This window comes from Entelurus aequoreus, linkage group LG11 (assembly GCF_033978785.1).
Source record: "Entelurus aequoreus isolate RoL-2023_Sb linkage group LG11, RoL_Eaeq_v1.1, whole genome shotgun sequence".
NCBI classification, from domain to species: domain Eukaryota; kingdom Metazoa; phylum Chordata; class Actinopteri; order Syngnathiformes; family Syngnathidae; genus Entelurus; species Entelurus aequoreus.
The window spans coordinates 28,233,166-28,255,612 of NC_084741.1; the positions used below are offsets into that span (position 1 = coordinate 28,233,166).

General features: G+C 38.4%; 1 protein-coding gene across 1 annotated transcript in view; it reads left to right on the top strand.

Annotated features, from left to right (window-relative positions):
• Nucleotides 1–12,870: 12,870 nt before the first annotated feature.
• The window catches only part of LOC133659953 (endoplasmic reticulum resident protein 44-like), a 54,718-nt gene continuing 45,141 nt past the window's right edge, over nt 12,871–22,447 (top strand). Inside the window, exon 1 of the mRNA XM_062062896.1 lies at nt 12,871–13,050. Coding sequence (XP_061918880.1) covers nt 12,991–13,050 — 60 coding nt within the window. The 5' untranslated portion in view covers nt 12,871–12,990. The remainder of the gene's footprint in view (nt 13,051–22,447) is intronic.

Sequence of the window (22,447 nt, forward strand, 5' to 3'; positions counted from 1 at the left end):
TTAACTTTAGAGATATAGATTAATCGTTTGGCAAGCCTCTGAAACGATGTGTATGTAATATGGATCGGTTGATTGTAGCTCTCATATGGCCGCTCTGATCTTGCGAGACTTCTGTGATGACGTAATATGAGAGTACTGTTCTTGTTTGCGACTGACAACGACAAAGCAACACCATGGCTGACAGCACCCAAAAGAGTTTAGAAACAATAAAATCCCGAATATTAAATCTAAAGTTAGTAAACTTTTGGATTTTTTTTTTAAAGAATGGTCAGTTGTGACGTTTGGAAAGCAGCGATAAAGTAGCGGCAACATGACTAATCTGAGCACTCACTTGTTGTGATGGCATCGAGACACTCAAGCCGGTGATGAGGGAGCTAAGACTTCCAGCTGCAACTTAGTCACAACTCTGTGAGGTAAACACAGCATCTAAACTGTTCACTGTGCTTAAGACCAGTGTTGGGTTAGTTACTGAAAACCAGTAACTTGTTAGTTACTTTATTTAAAAAGTAACTCAGTTACTAACTCAGTTACTTACACCAAAAAGTAATGCGTTACTGTGAAAAGTAACTATTTAGTTACTTCTTTTGTTCTTCTTTTTTTTTAAGGCTCCCATTAATGCCCTTTTAGCCTTCATTTCAGTACTGTTATTGCACTGGAGAATAATACAATCTGTTGATCAACTTGGCATGCATTTGCATCACTGATCTCTGCTAAGCAATGTGGTCTACATACAACACACAAAGACAAAGATATGTTTCAAAGGGCCAATTTATTTCAGGCCAGAACAAATTGACAAAACTATTTTAAATAGCTGCAACATAACATACATAAGTAACAAACAGTATAATAACAACATGTCACAACATAGCTGTAAACCTGGCTTCACCCAAGGAAGGCACACATGACATACACAAAGCCTAACCAGGCATTTTTTTTCTCTCAAGGAATTCGGAAATAAAATCATGTCTTCATGAGATCAACACTGTACTGAAGCCCAGAACACTCTACGCATTTCCCCAGTTTTAGTTTAGAGATAAGGAAAGATTGGCCTGGCCCACTAGGATCCCTCTTTATGTTTGTGAACGTTATAGTCTATACATTTAGAGTGATGTGATAATCAAACACTCTAGAAGTCTAGAATGAAAGAGTATATAAGATAATTGACAGAGTGTGTGTACCTTCAGTGCTGAATGATGAGCAGAAGCAGAGTTTTGAGTGTTTTTTTTAGCTCACTTTCCATGTTTATGTACTCACTGTCCACTGTGTCCAGCTGCCTGAAAGCGAGTGACTCCACTGTAGAAATAGCCTGCATGTCTTCTAGCACATACGCTGCAATGGCTCTATCAATGGTGTCCTGGCTAGCAGTCTCTCCGTTAAAATCCAGCCGCTGTAGGAGGTGGAGGTGAAGTGTGTCTCTCTTTACTAGCTTTTCGTCGAAGCATGTTGCTTTTGTAGCTGTTTCAGCAGATTTGAATTGCTGTTTTGGGCAGTAGATAGGATCTTTGATCCAAGACACAACTTACATTTAATTAAAATGTTCTTTTCATTGTGCTCGACAACTGTGCCCCCCCCCCGACCCACACAAAGCATGCCACTTCTTTTCCTTGTGACACAGAAGAACGACACCGCAGCGCTCCAATAAAGTTAAAGTTAAAATACCAATGATTGTCACACACACACTAGGTGTGGTGAAATTTGTCCTCTGCATTTGACCCATCCCCTTGTTCACCCCCTGGGAGGTGAGGGGAGCAGTGGGCAGCAGCGGTGCCGCGCCCGGGAATCATTTTTGGTGATTTAACCCCCAATTTCAACCCTTGATGCTGAGTGCCAAGCAGGGAGGTAATGGGTCCCATTTTTATAGTCTTTGGTATGACTCGGCCGAGGTTTGAACTCACAACCTACCGATCTCAGGGCGGACACTCTAACCACTAGGCCACTGAGATCTTGTTTCTAGCCAATACTACATAAAAAATAACGTAAAATAACGCAGTAACGCATCATGTAGTAACAGTAACTGAGTTACTGAATATAAAAAAATGACGCGTTAGACTACTAGTTACCGCCAAAAATAACGGCGTTACAGTTACTTTGTAACGCGTTAGTCCCAACACTGCTTGGGAGCTCAGAGCTGCCAAGCTTCACGCTTTGAGTATCCGAGTCGGAACTCGGAAATTTAACCATTTCTCACGCCACACTTGAAATTTCTCACGCTTATATTTCCCCTTCCATTCACTACTCTATATTTATTTTTTTATAATAATAAACGTGTATCCTGGCGGCCTGCCGTAGTTCGAGTAATTCTGATTGACTTACCAAAAAGAACCAATCACAGACCAATCCATAAACTATTGGGCTGAAATCTAGCCAACCAGGGAAGGCGCCACACAATGTAAACCAATAAGAAACAACATAAGGCGGGTCTTTCGTTATTATTTTTCACACACACCTCAGCGCAGTGTTATCAACTTTCTATCTAAATCTAGAATCTTTCCAACTCCTCTTAGTGACTTTTTTTCTCCAAAGCGACTAGCGACAAATCCAGCAACTTTTTTTGGGATGTTTGGAGACGTGAAAGCCTGTAATACTCTAATGTCCTTGACATACAAATGGTGCTGCTGTGAACCTTTCCTCTTAGGCGTCACCTGTCTACTCAATGTCTGCTCTTAGAAAGCTTGTACTGAAAACACATTTCGTAGTGTAGTTTTAAGTGCAATTACAATGAAGTCCATTCCATTTTTGTCAAAGCAGAGAGAAGAAGCACACGCACTACTGCTTTTTGCCCTGTTTGAGATGTAATGTTTCATCGCTGTCATGCTTCAAATAAAAACCTATCGTTTATGTTAATGAGCCAGTCAATAGCTTAGTTAGTTTGTGAATATCTCAACCTTTTAGTCTTTTGGTGATCAAATTTGATACTCTAACATTTAACAATGTATAACAAATAAAAATACAACAAAGAATCAACAGAAAAAAAGTCAATTACAGTTCTAATCATACTTTGCATTTTTTAACTCACACATCTTTTCTTCAAATTTATGGATTGCAATTAGGGCTGGGCGATATATCGATATACTCGATATATCGCGGGTTTGTCTCTGTGCGATATAGAAAATGACTATATCGTGATATTCGAGTATATGTTCTCACACAGTTGCTTTTAGCTGCGGGCATTATACTGCATGCGTTTCCCACAGCCCTTTGAGACACTTGTGATTTAGGGCTATATAAATAAACATTGATTGATTGATTGATTGATTTCTTGTCTCTCCTTCTCACAGAGACATAAACAAGTCCACCTTCTTACATATGTCACGCGTGCAACGTCACACGACCTCCCTGAGCAGAGAGGTAGCTACATGGGTAACATTAGTTGTGATGCTAACGGTGCGTTGCGAATGGTAATACGAGAGAAAGAAGGTGCCAATCTGGTAACAAATGAAGGGAGAATTAATTCCCAAGAAAAACAGCACGTGGTGCATCGTCTGGCGGTGGTTTGGATTCAAGCGGGAATATGTTGAACAATTATGCGGCAAAAGCGTTGTTACAAAAAGTAGCAGCACTGCGATTTGATTTCCTATTATGCAGCTCATTTTTATTTGACACTTAATGAAATATCTTGTGTGACATCATGCACAAAAGTGCACTTTATTTGTTTTAAACTATTGTAGTGGCGTTCTGTACAAAAAGTGCACTTTAATTTAGTGTTGTTTTGATATGTCATCTTAGTGACATCATGCACAAAAGTGTACTAATAGCTTGTTTTAAAATGTCTCTGACAATCTTGCGCTTTCTGTTTTGAAATGACATCAATGTTTGTGCCACTGCTTAATAACTGTTTAATAAATACAGTTTTGCTAAATTGACATAGTTGTGACTTCCCTCTCTGCATGAAAGTTTAAAATGAGCATTATTAATGCAGTATGAACAAGAATGTTTTAATGTAGACACACAGAATCATTATACTGCGGTGATTATATGCATCAAGTGTTCATTCAAGGCTAAGGCAAAATATCGCGATATATATCGTGTATCGTGACATGGCCCAAAAATATCGACATATTATTAAAAGGCCATATCGCCCAGCCTTAATTGCAATGCCTTGAAGTTGATAGATCTACTATTTGCAAAAAATCCAGGAATCGCCTGATTTGTATGTGTCTATTTAAAAGAAATAAACACATTTAATTTTCTTTTCACCATGCAAAACATCGGCATCGTATCGCACAGAATCGAATCGTAATGTTTTAAAAAGTATTGTTAGTGAATCGTATCATAATCGATGTATTGAGATTCGTGTTGGATCGCCATTTAAGGTAGAGATGCAGACCCCTAGTAATCAGTGTCACCAACTCTTCTAAATTATTTCCTACATATCATTGCAGTGGCTGTTGTTTTAAATGGGGTGCTGCACTGCAGCAAGCTCTGTCGTTCACTGGTATCACAGGAAGAAACACCTCATACTGAATTGTGATTGGCCAGAGCGTGCAGATGTCAGGCACAGGGCTAATTTCAATATAATTTGCATATTTATAAAGTGGCTTGGTTTGGGCGTGACCAGCCACGCAGAGTCTGGGATCAATTCCAGGTTGATTGTGATGTAACAGAGAAACATGCTTAGATTTATGCAAACGCACACCTAATACATCTGGATTTTTTCTTGCGTACAAATTTTTTGGATTTAAACGTAAGTCTATTTTTAATAGGAAATCAACGCAACTTCAATACATGGGGCCCTAGGTGAGGAGAAGGCAATGTGCACCAGCATGGCTCGATTGGTCTATTGAAGAGGTTCTCAATTACATTTGTCCAACGAACAGAGGTTTTCGTTGGCAGACACTTTAAGGAACAGAGTGGCTAAATAAATACAATTAAATTAAATAGTGAATATTTAAATCAAAACTATATTAATGGTCATTTTAATACTCATCCTAAATAGGAGTTGAACCCTTGTCCCCAGGTTTAGAAAGCAAACACCATTATCCATGGAGCTATCAGCCACACACAACATATTTCTTCCATTATTGAACTGTTTTCTGTAAAACGGTATGGTTGTGAGTACAACCTAAAATGTACCATGTACATGTTCACATGTACTACCCCTCTGCAAAGTTTTGTTGAAATCTGCAGTGTTTTTGCATAATCCTGCTAACAAACAAACCAACAATCAATACCTCTTGTGTCCACCCTTTGATATAGGGCGGAACTACAGAAATGAATGTAAACTAGCCTTGCAGTTGAGTGGCATGCGCATGACTGTGCTATTGGTAATCAAGCTGATCTTGCTCTCATTAGCTGCAGTTCTGCCTTGCATCTTGCGCTGATGTTCGTGTTGCGTTTGCTGGTCGATACTAACGTCTGTCCTGCAGTGTTGATCAGAGCCTCTGACCCTAAATATTTAGCATAGCACATCATGGTGTTAGCAGCCAAATCAACTTTAATAAAAAGAAAATAAGCATATAGTGTGTCTAAAAGGGAGCAGCAAACATCAGTGCCTGTTGTCTGTGTGTTTTAGATGCTGCTTGGGTCACTCTTAGGGGAGGGGAAAGCTGTGTGCTCTGTGTCCTCCCATTATATCACTAATGAGGAGCCCTGCGGAGGGACGGGGGAGAAAGACGGCGTGGCAGACAAAAAAAGACAGATGAAGGAAGAGAAAGAGGAGGGAGAGACCGAGATCAGCTTGGGGACGTTTTCCTCTTTGCCCTCCCGCCCCCTTTCCCCCACACCTCGGAGTCTAATTGGACTAAAACTGTGATCTAATTAAATGTCCAATTAAAGTGCAGAGAGCAACCTGCCCACCGGCGTATAACAGTAGAGGGACAAAATCAGCTGGAAAAAAAAAAAAAAAAATCAATGCGAAACGGGAAAAGATGTTAAAAGCAGAAATGGGAGCAGAGAGAAGAGCGATGACGATGTCTTAAAAAGTGTCATGTGTTGGCAAAGGGCACGTTTTTGTGACGTCATCTGGATAATCAGTTACAGTGGAACCTGTTTAGGTCCACGCCCATTGGACTAGCTGATTGACCTCAATATAAGCGGTTGTCGACATTACATTTTTACAATAAGAACACAGAGACTTGAGTTATTCAACTAAGAATTTACTACATCATTACTACATCCCCAATTAACACATGGGCAAAGCGGCAGTGATTGTAAACTCAACACAAACTTTTTCAACCAACACACGGCAACGACTAAACAGAAAAAAATATTTTCTACAAGTGGTACCTCGGTTTTCACCAAGAATTTTATCAAACGTTTCCCCCGATTTTCATATGCCGTCTTGGAAATAGTACGGCTAAACATTGCGCATAACACACTACTCTTTTTTTCCGTATATCACTCTGCAGAATTGAGTGTGTGTGATGTATTTGTTCATAGAACACACACAGAACAACAAACGATTTTTTGTTGTTTTGTTGGTTATACCGGATGTGAAACGTAGCGCTATTATTATGAAGCCGCCAACCGGATGTGTGCGATTGGTATGAGAAAAGACTTGACAGGTTTTGACGAAAATCTCAGATAAAGGTGACTTTGGACTTAATTTCTACCGTTTTTGTTTCTGCTGAGCTTGTATTCCATCTTACTAAATCAGTTCGAGTAACAATCTACATTTTATGTTAGAAATGCACTTAACTGTAATCCAAACATGAACGTGAAGCTTCTCCTCACTGCAAACAGCAATGCGCACTCAGCATTCGCTCCAATGATGTCGTCTCACGGCGATTGAAGGTAAAATTGTCTCGTCTTGTCCGGAGAACGACTTGCCATGGCTTTGAATATGAGATTTCTATAAGGTCCTCCTTTCTTTGTGCAGTTCTGCTAACTATTTTCGAGCCTGTGGTTAAACAGTAACTACACGCCATTACACATTTCCCCAAACTACGGAACGGGCTGGGGGTCAAAAACGTTTATCGTGCGTAAAAAAAATTATTGCGTTAAAGGAACTTATAGTTAATGCGTAATTATCGCGTTAACTTTGACAGCCCTAATTTTTACACATTCTTTTTACTTGAGTAAAATTTGACCAAAGTAAGTGTAACATATTTTCGTACTCTTCACATATCATATTTTTACTCATATGTATTAACAGGTTCAACTGTTTTTCTCGAGATACCATATCTAATTAGCGATTTTATAAAACAAAAACAATAATAAGTGCATTGTGCAATCATTATATGGGCTAATGCAGTGGTTCTCAAACTTTTTTTGTCATCCCCCACTTTGGACAAGGGGGAGTTTTCAAGCCCCACCTGCCCCCATCGCCCCAACAGAACGGCCTCTTACCATCCAAAAATCGCTGCCGTTGTGTCCTTGGGCAGGACACTTCACCCTTGCCCCCGGTGCCGCTCACACCGGAGAATGAATGATGAATGAATGAGTTGTAAATATGAATGATGGGTTCTCACTTCTCTGTGAAGCGCTTTGAGTGTCTAGAAAAGCGCTATATAAATCTAATCCATTATTATTATTATTAATGCCAAGCTTAACATTTTCAAATTTATCGAACATCAAGTAACATCAAGTTTTATACATTCAAACTCAATAACATAAAATAAAATCAAGTTCAATAATAAATAAAATAACTGTGCAGCTGTGGTATAACTTGCATCAAGTTCAATATCAAATAAAATAACTTGCATCAATTCAATAATAAATAAAACAAAAGTGTTATAACTTGCATCAAGTTCAATAATAAATCAAAAAAAGTGTTATAACTTGCATCAAGTTCAATAATAAATCAAAAAAAGTGTTATAACTTGCATCAAGTTCAATAATAAATCAAATAAAAGTGTTATAACTTGCATCAAGTTCAATAATAAATCAAATAACTTGCATCAAGTTCAATAATAAATAAAACAAAAGTGTTATAACTTGCATCAAGTTCAATAATAAATAAAACAAAAGTGTTATAACTTGCATCAAGTTCAATAATAAATCAAAAAAAGTGTTATAACTTGCATCAAGTTCAATAATAAATCAAATAAAAGTGTTATAACTTGCATCAAGTTCAATAATAAATAAAACAAAAGTGTTATAACTTGCATCAAGTTCAATAATAAATCAAAAAAAGTGTTATAACTTGCATCAAGTTCAATAATAAATCAAATAAAAGTGTTATAACTTGCATCAAGTTCAATAATAAATCAAATAACTTGCATCAAGTTCAATAATAAATGAAAATAAAAGTGCCACTTTGCAATCTTTGCCAAAAAAAGGAGGACAGGGCAAGTGAACATGAGTTTTACAGTACTCCAGCATTAGTGGCTGCAATGAGCCTGTTTTGCACTGCACAGCTTTTCAAATCGGGGTTGCAGGCTTGACACTGCCACTGTTAAAACCTCATTGAATTCGGGGCTGAGCTGCCTTGACGCGAGTGTTTCCCGGTGAATGACACATTGTGTCCAATGCGCATTTGGCGCAACCCTCTTTATTAGAGCCTGCAGCACGTTTCTTGACTTTGCCATGCGCGCCATCAGAGCAAAAGCCCAGTTTTCCCATTTAAGGTCGTGTTCTTTGAGGAAACTGTCCATTATCTTGAACAGCTCATCAGCAGTGGCTCTATTTTTTATGTATTTGCAAAACAGCAAATCCTCGCACAGTGACTCGCCATTCACAAAGCTTCCGCTTAGCCCCGCCCCCATTAGTTACTGTTGCTGTCTGTCAAACTTTCGCTCCTACCTAGAAATGTAAAGCATACAGGAAAAATAAGTAATTTACATTCATCTATATAGCGGATTACACAGACAGAATCACAAAGTGATTTCCAGTGTGTATAGAAAATGAAAGCATAGTAAAAAAAAAAATCAAAGAATATAATAATAAAAAAATAAAAAAAATCAAAGTGAAATTTCCTCCCGTTCCTCGCGCCCCACCTGTCATGTCTCTATTCCCCACCAGTGGGGCGCGCCCCACACTTTGAGAAACGCTGGGCTAATGCGATACATATCAGAAGGTACCAGTGAAGAAAATCTTGCACTTTCTCCATCTGTGAGTTGGTGCCACACTGTGAACCCCCTATGGACAGCTTGAGCCCATAAAATATTAATGCTGGGATTGAATTCAACATTCTACTTAATCTTCTTAACAATTAGACTTGTTATAGTCGCCAATGACCTTGACTCTTGGGAGAAGAACCACAATCTGGTAGCAGAAGGGGCATTCCCAAAACTAACCGCTGATTTGTAACCCTGTTGCTCTTTTTGCGTGTGGATTCTTACCATAGTTGCACTAAAAGCGGCGCTTCAGGGGATGTTTCTACCACTTCAGTTCATCCTCGACAGGTGCAAATCCATGTCCCCTACCTGCCCTGATCTCTGTCTCCTACTGGGGAGGAGAAAGAGGATCAATCATACTGAGACAAACCCACCGGATTACACAATAACCTGCCAGAAGGACAGCGTTATTGTTCTTATTTTTTAGTTTACAGTGTTCAGAAGGCAGCATGTAGTGGCTAGCAATCTGTGTGAAGTTTGCATGATCTGTTGGAGACTTTAAATTGTCCATAGGTGTGAATAGGGATGATGTTTGTTAAGAAATTATCAAGTTCGAGCCCATTATCGAACTGATACCTTATCGAATCTCTTATCGAATCCAGATAGGTTGTTGTGTGTGCACAGAGTTCCAAAAGCCATAGATGTTATATGACTGGGCCGGCACGCTGTTTATATGGAGGAAAAGCGGACGTGACTGAGGACAGCATGCGGCCGTTATAGGGTGAAGGTTTCAGGTGAGAGAGGACGCTAAAGGCACGCCCCCAGTGAGCATATAGTGCTGCTTTGTGCGTTGTAAATAAAAAAAATTGCCGACAAACACATCACCAACGTGGACGAGGTGCCGCTCACTTTCGACATTCCGGTGAAGCACACTGTGGCGAAGAAGGGGACCAGCACTGTAGCGAATCGATACGCATAACGGGGCAAGAGAAGTAGGCTTTTACCGTTGTGCTAGCTTGCTATGCTAATGGACAACGAGACTGACTTTGAAAATGACGAGAGGGAATCTGGCGTGTTTGATGGAGAACTTGCCCAGCTGTTCATTTTGGACACAGAAGATGAGGACTTTGATGGATTTGTGGATGAGTATTGATCAAAAAATAATGTGAGTACAAAATACTTCAATAAAGTAGAACCGAACTCAACTTTGCTCCTGCTGCCTTTTAAAAAAGCATCCATGCTTGCTAGCGTATGTTTTAATATATCGTATGTTTAACAATGCCTGCGCCCAAAAATACACTGCGCCCTAATTATGCGTTAAATACAGAAATAGCACCCGTAAATGACACGGCGCCTTTTAATACAGTGCTCCCTATGGTCGCGAAAATACGGTATAGTGGCTTCGATAACGGGAACCGTTTCTCAAAAAGAGATTCGAATCCATGGAATCGATTCTTTTCTTATCGAACAATCGGGAGAACCGGTTTCAAACTTCATCCCTAGGTGTGAATGGTTTGTCCATTTGTGTCCTGTGATTGGCTGGTGAGTCCAGGGTGTACTGGGATAGGCTCCAGCTCAGTCATGATCCTAATGAGGACAGCAGGTATAGAAAATGGATGGATACATGCATAGACAAGTATTCCATTGTAATTGATTGATTGATTGAAACTTTTATTAGTAGATTGCACAGTGAAGTACATATTCCGTACAATTGACCACTAAATGGTAACACCCGAATAAGTTTTTCAAATTGTTTAAGTCGGGGTCCACTTAAATTGATTCATGATATATACAGTCATCACACAAGATAATCATCAGAGTATATACATTGAATTATTTACATTATTTACAATCCGGGGTGTGGGATATGGAAGGGGGGGGGGGGGTTTAGGTTTGGTTGGTATCAACACGTCAGTCATCAACAATTGCATCATCAGAGAAATGGACATTGGAACAGTGTAGTACTGACTTGGTAGGATATGTACAGCAAGTAGTGGACACAGAGAGAGAGATCAGAAATTATAAGAAAAAGTGTCTACATTTGATTATTTACAATCCGAAGAGGTATGATGAGGAAGGGGAAGGGAGGGGAGGGTGTTAGTTTAGGGTGGAAGTTGCCTGGAGGTGTTCTTTCAGTGCGGTTTTGAAGGAGGATAGAGATGCCCTTTCTTTTACACCTGTTGGGAGTGCATTCCATATTGATGTTAAGACCTTTGTTAGATCGGAATCTGGGTTTAACGTGGTTAGTGGAGCTCCCTCTGGTGTTGTGGTTATGGCGGTCATTTACGTTATGGAAGTAGTTTGACATGTACTTCGGTATCAGGGAGGTGTAGCAGATTTTATAGACTAGGCTCAGTGCAAGTTGTTTTACTCTGTCCTCCACCCTGAGCCAGCCTACTTTGGAGAAGTGGGTAGGAGTGAGGTGTGATCTGGGGTGGAGGTCCAGAAGTAATCTGACTAGCTTGTTCTGGGATGTTTGAAGTCTAGATTTGAGGGTTTTGGAGGTGCTAGGGTACCAAGAGGTGCAAGCGTAATCGAAAAAGGGTTGAATGAGAGTTCCCGCTAGAATCTTCATGGTGCTTTTGTTGACCAGAGAGGAGATTCTATAGAGAAATCTCGTTCGTTGGTTGACCTTTTTAATTACCTTGGTAGCCATTTTATCACAGGAAAGATTAGCCTCTAGAATGGAACCTAGGTAGGTGACCTCATCTTTCCTGGTGATAACAATGTCACCCACTTTTATAGTGAAGTCATTGACTTTCTTAAGGTTGATGTGGGACCCAAATAGGATGTATTCCGTTTTACCCAAGTGTATGGATAGCTTGTTGTCAGCGAGCCAGGTGCAAATTCTACAGAGTTCAGCACTGAGGATTTTCTCCACCTGTGACTTGTCCTTGCCGGATACCAGCAGGGCCGAGTCATCCGCAAACAAAAACAATTTACAGTCGCATGCTGATGACATGTCGTTTATGTATATACGGAACAGTAAAGGCCCTAATATACTGCCTTGAGGGCCTCCACAGCTGACTGAGAGGGGGGGGGACACGGTGCCGTTCACCTCTACCACCTGTTTCCTCCCCTCCAAGTAAGATTGCATCCAGCTCGATGAGGTTTTATCAAATCCGATTGCTCTGAGTTTATCCGACAGTATAACGTGGTTAACGGTGTCAAAGGCCTTCTGAAGGTCCAGCATGACCATGCCGCAGTATTTGCCCGCGTCCACCTCATGTTTGATGTGGTCGGTCAAATAGAGAAGGCATGTGTCAGCGGAGTGGTTAGTTCTGAATATGAACGAGCAGTATTTTTCTCTAGTTGTTTGTTATATAGGTGTAGCAAAATAAAACAACAAAATAGCTTTTAGGTTCACAGGCCCCTAAAATGACACATTGAAAAGACACAATGGCTCTTTAAGTGGTGTTTTTGCATTTACATCTAGTCGACTACTCAATAAAAGAGCCAGTTTATGTGCTGACCATTAGGCGAGGCTATCTTAACTATACGTTAAGTAATATGTTAAAGCTGAACAATGCTCATTTTGTAACACGCTTTGAATGTCTTTTGGTCAAACATGTCAAATTCAAGATTACAACAAAAAGTGACGAGAAAATGGCCCAGTTCCAACGTTGTCAATTCGTATTTCGAATAACAGAAAGAATCACAGATACGTGTCCATTACAGCTAGTTACTGTAAAGAAAGTATGCTTTTTTTACACTCCGACGTTTGTATTATGTTTACCTTTGAAGCCAAACTCTTCCAAAGTTGTCTTCAGGGCGCCCCGTTGACTGGCGTCATACCAAAATACTACAACTCCCAATGACCAGTTATGTTCGCTGCCATGTTAGTAGTTTTCTCATTCATAAGAACCACTGTTTAGTGTCATTTAGAAAATACATTTCCCATAAGCCCATATATCCTCCCGGAACTGTCGCCCTCGTTTCCGTGGTCACCAGAAAATCGGTTCGCCGCTTGTTTCCTGTTGCAGCAAGGAGAGCGGCGGCGTCGAGGCAGACCGGGACGACTTAACACCATCACCTACACAACATCCACAATACGATGAAACTATCAGCAATATTACCCTTTCTCTGTGACCGTATCATCTGCATTACACTGCTGGTAAATACTTTCCTTCTCGCCCTGCCGTTGACACAGTCGATGACAGCTAACGTGTTAGCTAATGTTAGCACCATTGCTAGCTAACAGAGAAGCCTCTACTGTCATTAGACGTGGCTTATGGTGTGACTTCTTGTGCAAAATAGATAATTCACTGCTGATGATTTAGTTATTCTGTAAAAAGATGGACGAGTTTTTGTGTGCAACTGTAGCGTTTCGCTCTAAGCAGCCGGTTTTGTTTAGTGACGTTGCCTTGTTAATAACTGTAATTATTTTGTATACTACTGCTATTTATGTCAAGTATAAGACTGCACACTGTGTGTCCAGACTTAGTATTTTTTGTTACTAGTTTGTGGATGTACGTGAGGTTACAAGATTGATAGCTATTGCTGATACACTTTTTTTTTAGATGATGATGTATGGTTCCTTAAAGTGTTAACTACGTTGTTTTGCATGTGTGACCGAGCTGACGTGTTGTAATGTCGTTGTTTTACTGTAATAAGATAAAGGCATGCTTTTGTGAATGATGCGCACCGGTTGGTGAATTCCTCTGTTGTGTCTCAATCTCATTGGCTCACAACCCGGAAGTAAGCGGTGCAGTTGTGTTGTTACTTTTACCAACTAAAGTGAGTCATTTTTGACATTTGGAAGCTTTGTGATGCAAACTTTTAAAATGTGGTGCAAATTGTTTTTAATCCTATCCTTTCTCAATGTCTATTATAACTTGTACTTTGTTCACATCATATGTTTTACATGTTGACACTTACAAAAGTTCAAAGGAACTTTTGTTTATTGAGGATTCCCATTAGCCAACGCACAAACGCCAGGCTAGTCTTCCTGGGGGTCCTTTTCAAAAGTTCAAAGATCCAGTTACAAAACATACACAAATACCTACTTAGTGGCCTAGTGGTTAGAGTGTCCGCCCTGAGATCGGTAGGTTGTGGTTCAAACCCCGGCCGAGTCATACCAAAGACTATACAAATGGGACCCATTACCTCCCTGCTTGACACTCAGCATCAAGGGTTGGAATTGGGGGTTAAATCACCAAAAATGATTCCCGGGCGCGGCACCGCAGCTGAGGTGAGGCTCAGGTGAGGGGCGCCCATTGCACCCCTCACCTCCCAGCGGGTGAACAAGGGGATGGGTTAAATGCAGAGGACAAATTTCACCACACCTAGTGTGTGACAATCATTGGTACTTTAAATCCAATTACAAATAAAAGAAAGGACAACGGAAAATAAAAATACAATTCTCCAAATAATAAAATAAAATAACAGTACACAGATACAGTTAGAGAACATACGCAGATCCAGTTACAATAAAAGAAAGGGAAAAGAAAAAGAACATTCTCAAAATAATAAAAAAAATAACAGTACACAGATCCAGTTACAGAACATACGCAAATCCAGTTACAATAAAAGAAAGGAAAAAGGTAAAGAGAAAAAAAGAAAAAGTTTGCAAACTGATAACATGAAAGATTAACTCTTGAATCTAAAAAGTGACTTTACATGTTTCTTAAATGCTTTTTTTTACTGGGAATAGTCCTAATATTTATATGAAGAGACATAATTAAATGCCTTTGTATACAACAGTGCTTTTCATTGAATTAGTTATTGGTCGTGGTAATGCAAGTAGACCTTGAGTTGAAGCTCTATTGATTTTGAATCCAATATTGTGTTTGCATACATTTTGTCATTTAAATTGTGTATACTTCTTGTGTCAAGAAGGAAAGGAAATTGTGTACACTTCCTGTGTCAAGAAGGGAAGGAAGGTTTTGGGAAAAAAATAATGGATAAGTAATAGGGCTGTGAATCTTTGGGTGTCCCACGATTCGATTCAATATCGATTCTTAGGATCACGATTCGATTCAAAATCGATTTATTTTTTTTTCAATTCAACACGATTCTCGATTTAAAGATTTGTTCCCGATTCAAAACGATTCTCTATTAATTCAATACATAGGATTTCAGCAGGATCTACCCCAGTCTGCTGACATGCAAGCAGAGCAGTAGATTTTTGTAAAAAGCTTTTAAAATTGTAAAGGACAATGTTTTATCAACTGATTGCAATGATGTAAATTTCTTTTAACTATTAAATGAACCAAAAATATGACTTATTTTATCTTTGTGAAAATATTGGACACAGTGTGTTGTCAAGCTTATGAGATGCGATGCAAGTGTAAGCCACTGTGACACTATTGTTCATTTATTTTTATTTTTATAAATGTCTAATGATAATTGCAATGAGGGATTTTTAATTACTAATATGTTGAAATTGTAACTAATATTGATACTGTTGTTGATAATATTCATTTTTGTTTCACTACTTTTGGTTTGTTCTGTGTCGTGTTTGTGTCTCCTCTCAATTGCTCTGTTTATTGCAGTTCTGAGTGTTGCTGGGTCGGGTTTGGTTTTGGAATTAGATTGCATTGTTATGGTATTGCTGTGTATTGTTTTGTTGGATTGATTAATAAAAAAATAAAAAAAATTAAATTAAAATAAAAATCGATTTAAAAAAAAAAGATAATCGATTCTGAATCGCACAACGTGAGAATCGCGATTAGAATTCGAATCGATGTTTTCCCGCACCCTTAATAAGTAATTACATTTTGAGTGTTAAGGAATTAGAATGAATAAACATGTTAAAAAATACTGGATAAGTAATTACATTTTGAGTGTTAAGGAATTAGAAGGAATAAACATGTTAAAATAAGGCTAATCACCTAATTAAATATTAAGAGTAAGAAAAGGATACATGTTAATAATGAAATATTTTGACATAATCACACAATTTATACAAGTATTTAATGGATAAATTGTGTTGCTTCATCAGGTTAAACATACAAATTTTATTGGGTGGGAACCGTATTGTTTCATTTCAACCTTTCATCCACATGGCAACGGCATTCTGGCTGGCTTGAAACAATAGTTTTTCGGCAAGGTGTTCCAGAGTAGAAACGTCTGATAATGAATACATAATAAAATAAATGTCTGCAAGCAGTTACTTTTTGATAACCATGAAATCTGCCGTGCCGACCGCACGCCACAGCTGGTAACAACAATGGTAAACAACAAGGCTGTGTTTGTGCTGTCTTTACTGCTATTAGCAGCAGCTATTAGCTATTGGCAACAAAACCTCATCAACCTTTAGCAAGTAGACGTGCAGCAGACAGACATACACATTTAATAATATTACACGTGTCACATTCTTTTAAATATTACCAGTTTACAACAATGTCAAGTTGGGACTACCAGACGAACGAGTGCTTCTTCTGTCATATCCAATCTTTATATCCGATGGTTTTGGTTACTGGGAATGTACTCCAGATATCCTCAGAGCTGAAAACATATTATAACCACACGTCTGTGGCAACTCTGCCACCCAGAATTGACTGCATTTGTTCAGGAGAGTTTTTTTTTTAACCATCTACTCGATAGTTATGTCAATGGAGTTGTAAGGGATTTATTCCAGTGTCTCTGTCTGTGTCTGGTTAAAGTGCCATTTGTGGTGAGGCATCGTATCATCAGTGACCCATTCCTATCTGGTCTTGAGTTCTTGTTGATCTGACATTGTGCATTCCTTTTTTTAACGTGGCATGTGGACAGGGCCTTTAATCTTTCATTATAGTAGAGTTGTTGATTGTTGGCGAGTTTAAGCTGCACCAAGTCTGTTCCTTTCTCCGGTCCTCCATTTAACTTAAAAGGGAACTGCACATTTTGGGGAATTTTGCCTATCGTTCACAATCATTATGAAAGACATGACGATGGATGTATTTTTTTTAATGCATGCTAAATATTAAATAAATATGATCAAAAGTCCGCTTACAGTGGAGACTATGGTAGTTGCTCTATTCCGCCTATAAAGCCCTTAAAACAACATCCAAACACCTCCATTAAGGTTTCATATACATGATGTAAGTATATATGTAATTTAGTAACGGGCACATTTATAATAACATTTAATATTTACGTATTTAGCTCATTTTAAGCATAAGTGGCGCATTGATTTTAAAAAATGCATCATGACCTTGTTTATTTTTTTCACTGATTACTACTCACTGCAGACTTTAATGAGAGCCAACAAACATAATAATAAAACATAACTTCCTGTGCAAGGTCTGCTGTCATTAGGATGCTCCTATATTCCCATTTAGATTAAGAATGATTTATAATCCACGCAAAGAAAAGCGAGGTTGAACCAAGCGTCTTTTCGTGTTGTTCTTGCTAAACATTGGGTCTAAATTGGCTGTCAAAGTGTACAAACTTGTCGGAGTATGTCCTCTTCCTTCTACTATCCAGCTGAGAGGTATGATTTATGATCTACAATAAACTTTCACAAGCAAAGCGATGAAGCAGCTATCACCCAGTCGATCATGTCAACATTAACACTCAAGCTTGTGATCACTGCGCCGCTATGAATAGTTTGTCTGCATTAGCGCTTAAAATAAAAATACCACTAACACTTGATTAATATTTAAGTCACAAAATGTAAATGTATTATTGTTGGTGCCATTTGGATGTTTTTTTACTGGGTTTAATGGGCAAAATAGAGGACCTCCAATTGGCTGCGCTGTAAACAGACTTTTATTTATGAGTTAGAATGCATTAAAAAAATACATCCGTCATCATGTCTTATATGATTGTGAATGATAAGCAAAATTCCAAAAAAAAGTGTACTTCTACCTCTTAAAAGGAGGGTCCTAATATAAAGTGGACTTCTACCTCTTAAAAGGAGGGTCCTAATATCAGCATTATATTTTGTCAGTTGTTCATTGATGTTTGTTCCTTTTAGCTTGACTCTCTCATCTTGTAATTTTTGTTGGTAAATTTTATGATGCTACAAGTGTGGTGTGAGTTCTGCCATACATTGGAATACATGTGTCAATGCTGTTGTCATCCACATCCTCCCACTTTTGAATGCAGAATGTGGCCATTTGTGACACAAAGCCTACATGTGACATAAAGCCCAGTCACAATCTCAATATTAACTTGTGCGCTTTTTCTGTAAAAAAAATCATTAATGTTACATTTTCATGTATTTTGTGTGTAACGCCTTAATATATGAAAATACTTTACACTTGTGAGAAACATCCGGGGGTTTAATAGACCCATATAAACTATCGGGGATGATTCTTTTGCCGAACGCATACAGTAAGTATTTAACTGGTCGTGAAAGATGGAGATGACACACATTTACATGCAGATAAATACACCTAAAGGATTGTTTGTTCTCTTAGAGTTCACAGTTATTTGTTTTTGGGTGTGTTCCCACTTACCGTGTGGTTTGGTTAATATTAACTCTTCTCTGTGTGTCTTATTCCTATAGAAGCCTGGTGTGCTTGCAAATGATGTGATTTGACTTGAGCCAGTTAACCCCTAACGATCCAATAAACCTATTCTCATACATAATCGGGCTTTAACATTGCCCACTCTTTACTTTACCCGGCGTGGTTTACATTATTGGAAAGTTTAGATTCCAGAATACAGTTATAACTCTTTGAACACAAAATATTATTCCAAAACATGGACATGTATGCCAATCATCGTTGGAGCCTCACAGTGTTGCAGAGAAATAAGGTCATGTTGGGTTGACCTTAAGCTAATAAATGTATTCCAGTAAAATGGTTAGTCCACCTCTAACCCTAAACACACATACTTCCATAATTTTTGTCAAAGGCGCATCATTTTTACACAAAAAATGTATCGTGAATTTGGTTAGTATGGATGGCTTAGCCACATGGTGCTACATAAACAACTATGAACTGTAAACATTTGATTGACACCTCACTCAAAACAATAGAACATTGTGCACCTAATTTCCTCTGGGACACAAGTCAAAACTAAGGCTGCAGCTAACGATTATTTTTCTATCGATTAATCTATAGATTATTTTTTTCGATTAATCGGTTAATCTATAGATTATTTTTTCGATTCATCTATAGATTATTTTTCCTTTTACCGATTATTTTTTATTTTATTTTATTTAAAATGAAGATGAAAAAATAAAAGTAGGCCAGTTTTTTCAAAAGGCATGGCTTTTATTTACAAAAAAAAAAGTATGGCCACTCAGTCAACATTGACAACAACATGACAAAATATTCTGTAACAATGTAAACATTTAAAACTTTTAACATTTAACAAAATTAAAAGTAGCTTATTTGCTTTTTAATGTGCAAATATAAAAGTAAACATCCAGTGCAAATCTTAATATTCTGCAATAGTATAAGCATTTCAAAAGTAAAAGTATTGCTTATTTTGCTTTAAAATGTGCAAAAATAAAGATAAACATCCAATACAAAAAAGTGCAAAACGAAATATTCTGTAACAACAGTGTAAACATTTCAACAAAAGTGAAAGTATTGCTTATTTGCTAAAATGTGCAAAAATAAAGATAAACATCCAATACAAAAAAATGCCAATCTAAATATTCTGGAGCACTGTAAACATTAAGTATTGCTTTTAAAATGTGCAAAATAAACATCCAGTCCAACACAGTACACAATAACCAATTCTACTCATTCCAGTGAGTGACTAACAGTTGTAATGAAGAAAGGTTAGCATGTCTACTTGCTTTGCTTCTTTTCTTGTTTACAATATTCCCAGCAGCTGAAAATAGGCGCTCAGAAGGGGTCGATGTGGCTGGAACTGAGAGGTAATTAGCCTTCACCTCAAACCAGGACTGCGAGCGAGCTGAGCTGCAGTTTAAGTTTCTAGTAGGTCAACGGGCTCATAGTGATGTTACTAGTAGTTGACTGGGAGGTGTTTATTATCATTTGGGGAGATTCCGCTGCCTGATGCTTACCTGCTAAACACCTATCTGCTCGACGCTGAAGCGCTGACTACATGCGCTATGAATACGCACTGCTGATTGGCTGATAATGCTTCGTGTGTACCAATCAGATGGTTGTGTGAGTGGGACAATGCTGCGTGTGTACCAATCAGATGGTTGTATGGGTGGGACAATGCTGCGTGCTGAGACAGAGGCAGAGGAGCAAAGCAACTTGTTAAGACTTTAGCAGCTAAAGTTAGCTTTAGCTTAGAAACTCGTTCGGTACACCCCCGTACCGAACCGAAAGCCCCGTACCGAAACGGTTCAATACAAAACACATACTGTTACACCCCTAGCAGATACAAATGACACATTCATGTTTTTGTGTAATGATGACAACGTATGCTAACGCGGACGATTGACTAGTTGATGGTTGATGGTTTTCTTTTCAAATGTTCGTTCATAGCCGTTGTGCTGCTATGATAGGCCATTTCCGCTCGACACAGTGTGCATACAACAACATTAATAGGCTGTGTATTGAAATACTCCCACACTTTTGACGACTTTTGGCGTGCGTTTTTCCCCTCGCTCGCACAGTCTGCTATGCGCTCCGCCATGACGGTAGTGTAACGTAATTATGCGACGCATCGACGCACAAAAACGGCGTCGACGTATTTACATAACCGATGACGTCGACTATGTCGACGCGTCGTTTCAGCCTTAGTCAAAACATACCAACCAATTACAGCCAATCTTCATGGCGACTGATCCATTAAAGAGCCAATAAAATTGTGAAACTGCTGATAAGCTGGCTAATGACTGGGCTTTCGACGTTAGCACATAGAAGTCATGCGTAGGGACGGGCACCAGAAACCAGTTCTATAATGGCACCGATGCCACCGTGAATGGTAGTACGAGTAACTAACTAAAATTTCACATTACGGTTATTGTGTTTAAAATGATCACAGTGATCATTATTATCGCAGTATTGTTGAATGTGCTCAAAAAGTACTTAGACACACAATTCAATCTTTTGACCAAGTATTTTTTTTTAAACTAACATGAATAGACACATAGTTACAAAAACCACTATTTTCAATGTTTTGTTTTTTTGTGCCTCTCAGACAGTGTTTTAGTAATAGTCTGTTCTGTTGTAATGGCTAAGATTTTATTGTTTTAAATATTGGGTTGTACTATATCACTTTAGGATTTATTTAAATGAAAAGTCTGTAAAAATAAAATATTTTACTACTATCTATTAATTCGGTGTGCGTTGTAACGACCTACTATGTTCAGCGGTGCTTGAACGTGCCGTAAAAACACCTCCGTCTCGTATTCCTCTGAGTATAGAACTCACTCTGTTCTAAGGCCCCGTTTACACTAATTCGTATAAGGTTATCCAGGGTAAATCACACCTAACCTTATCCGTATCCATACACAACAATGCCACCGTTTAAGACCCCCTGCCCCCTCCGTCCGCTGGCGCAACGCGACCTCGTACGCATGCGCACGTCATAGTCATCTCCAGTGTTGCTTTGTGTGCGAGTTCTTAAATGTAACTTATCTGAACAATATCCAGTGTTGTGGTATACAGTATATATTAACTGGAATCCTGTGTGCTGTGGGGCCCACCTGAGACATCATAAATTAATCAAATCTTTCTTAGACACGTAAACAATGTGATAAAGAACATTTAACATTAATCAATCTTGGGATCTAGATATCTGGTCAGGACTCCTCACTCTTTTGCCTTCCCCTTCATTGTCCATTCGTTTTTGGTGACTTTATATACTCTGGACCTAGACGTCGAGTCTGCGACATACATGGCGGACAATAACTGTTACAGTCTGCTTTGCCAGTCCAAAAGCATTCACTGTTTTCCTCGACGGCCAGGTAATATTGATTGATTGATAGTTTAGTGTGGATGAAACGGGGCTTAGGCTAAATAATTATTTGTTTAAGGGGTTAAACAACTTAGTGTAGACATGGCCGAGAGGTTCAGTGTGCACAATTGAATATCTTAGTTGCTCAGACAGTAATGTGTTTATGTAAGTTTAGTTTTCAGTTCAGTTTCAGTTTATTTTGAACATGCATACAATACAATGTAATGCATCACATATTTCCAGTTGTTTCATGACAGCACGTCCGAAAAGGAGTTGGAAGAAGCTGATCTTACTTAATTCTACCCCTGTATCCCATTTCCTTGTTCTCTGTAACAGAACAGTGAATAAATAAATAATATACAATATTAATTTTTATCTCAAAAGAAAAAAAAGGGTTTGAGATGTTCATTATAATTATTGTTCTGTGTACTTTGAACACTGTAGTTTGAACAGTCTCTTAAACTGAATTATATTGGTGCTTTGTTTGATTTATTTTGTTAATCCATTCCATAATTTAATTACACATACTGATATGCTAAAGGTTTTAAATGTTGTACAAGTTGTACAAATGTTTTAAATTTGATTTTCCTCTAAGGTTATATTTCTCCTCTTTTGTTGAAAATAATTGTTGTACGTTCTTGGGTAGCAAGTTATAGTTTGCTTTGTACATAATTTTAGCTGTTTGCAAATGCACCAAATCGTTGAATTTCAATATTGATTCAATAAATAAAGGGTTTGTATGTTCTCTA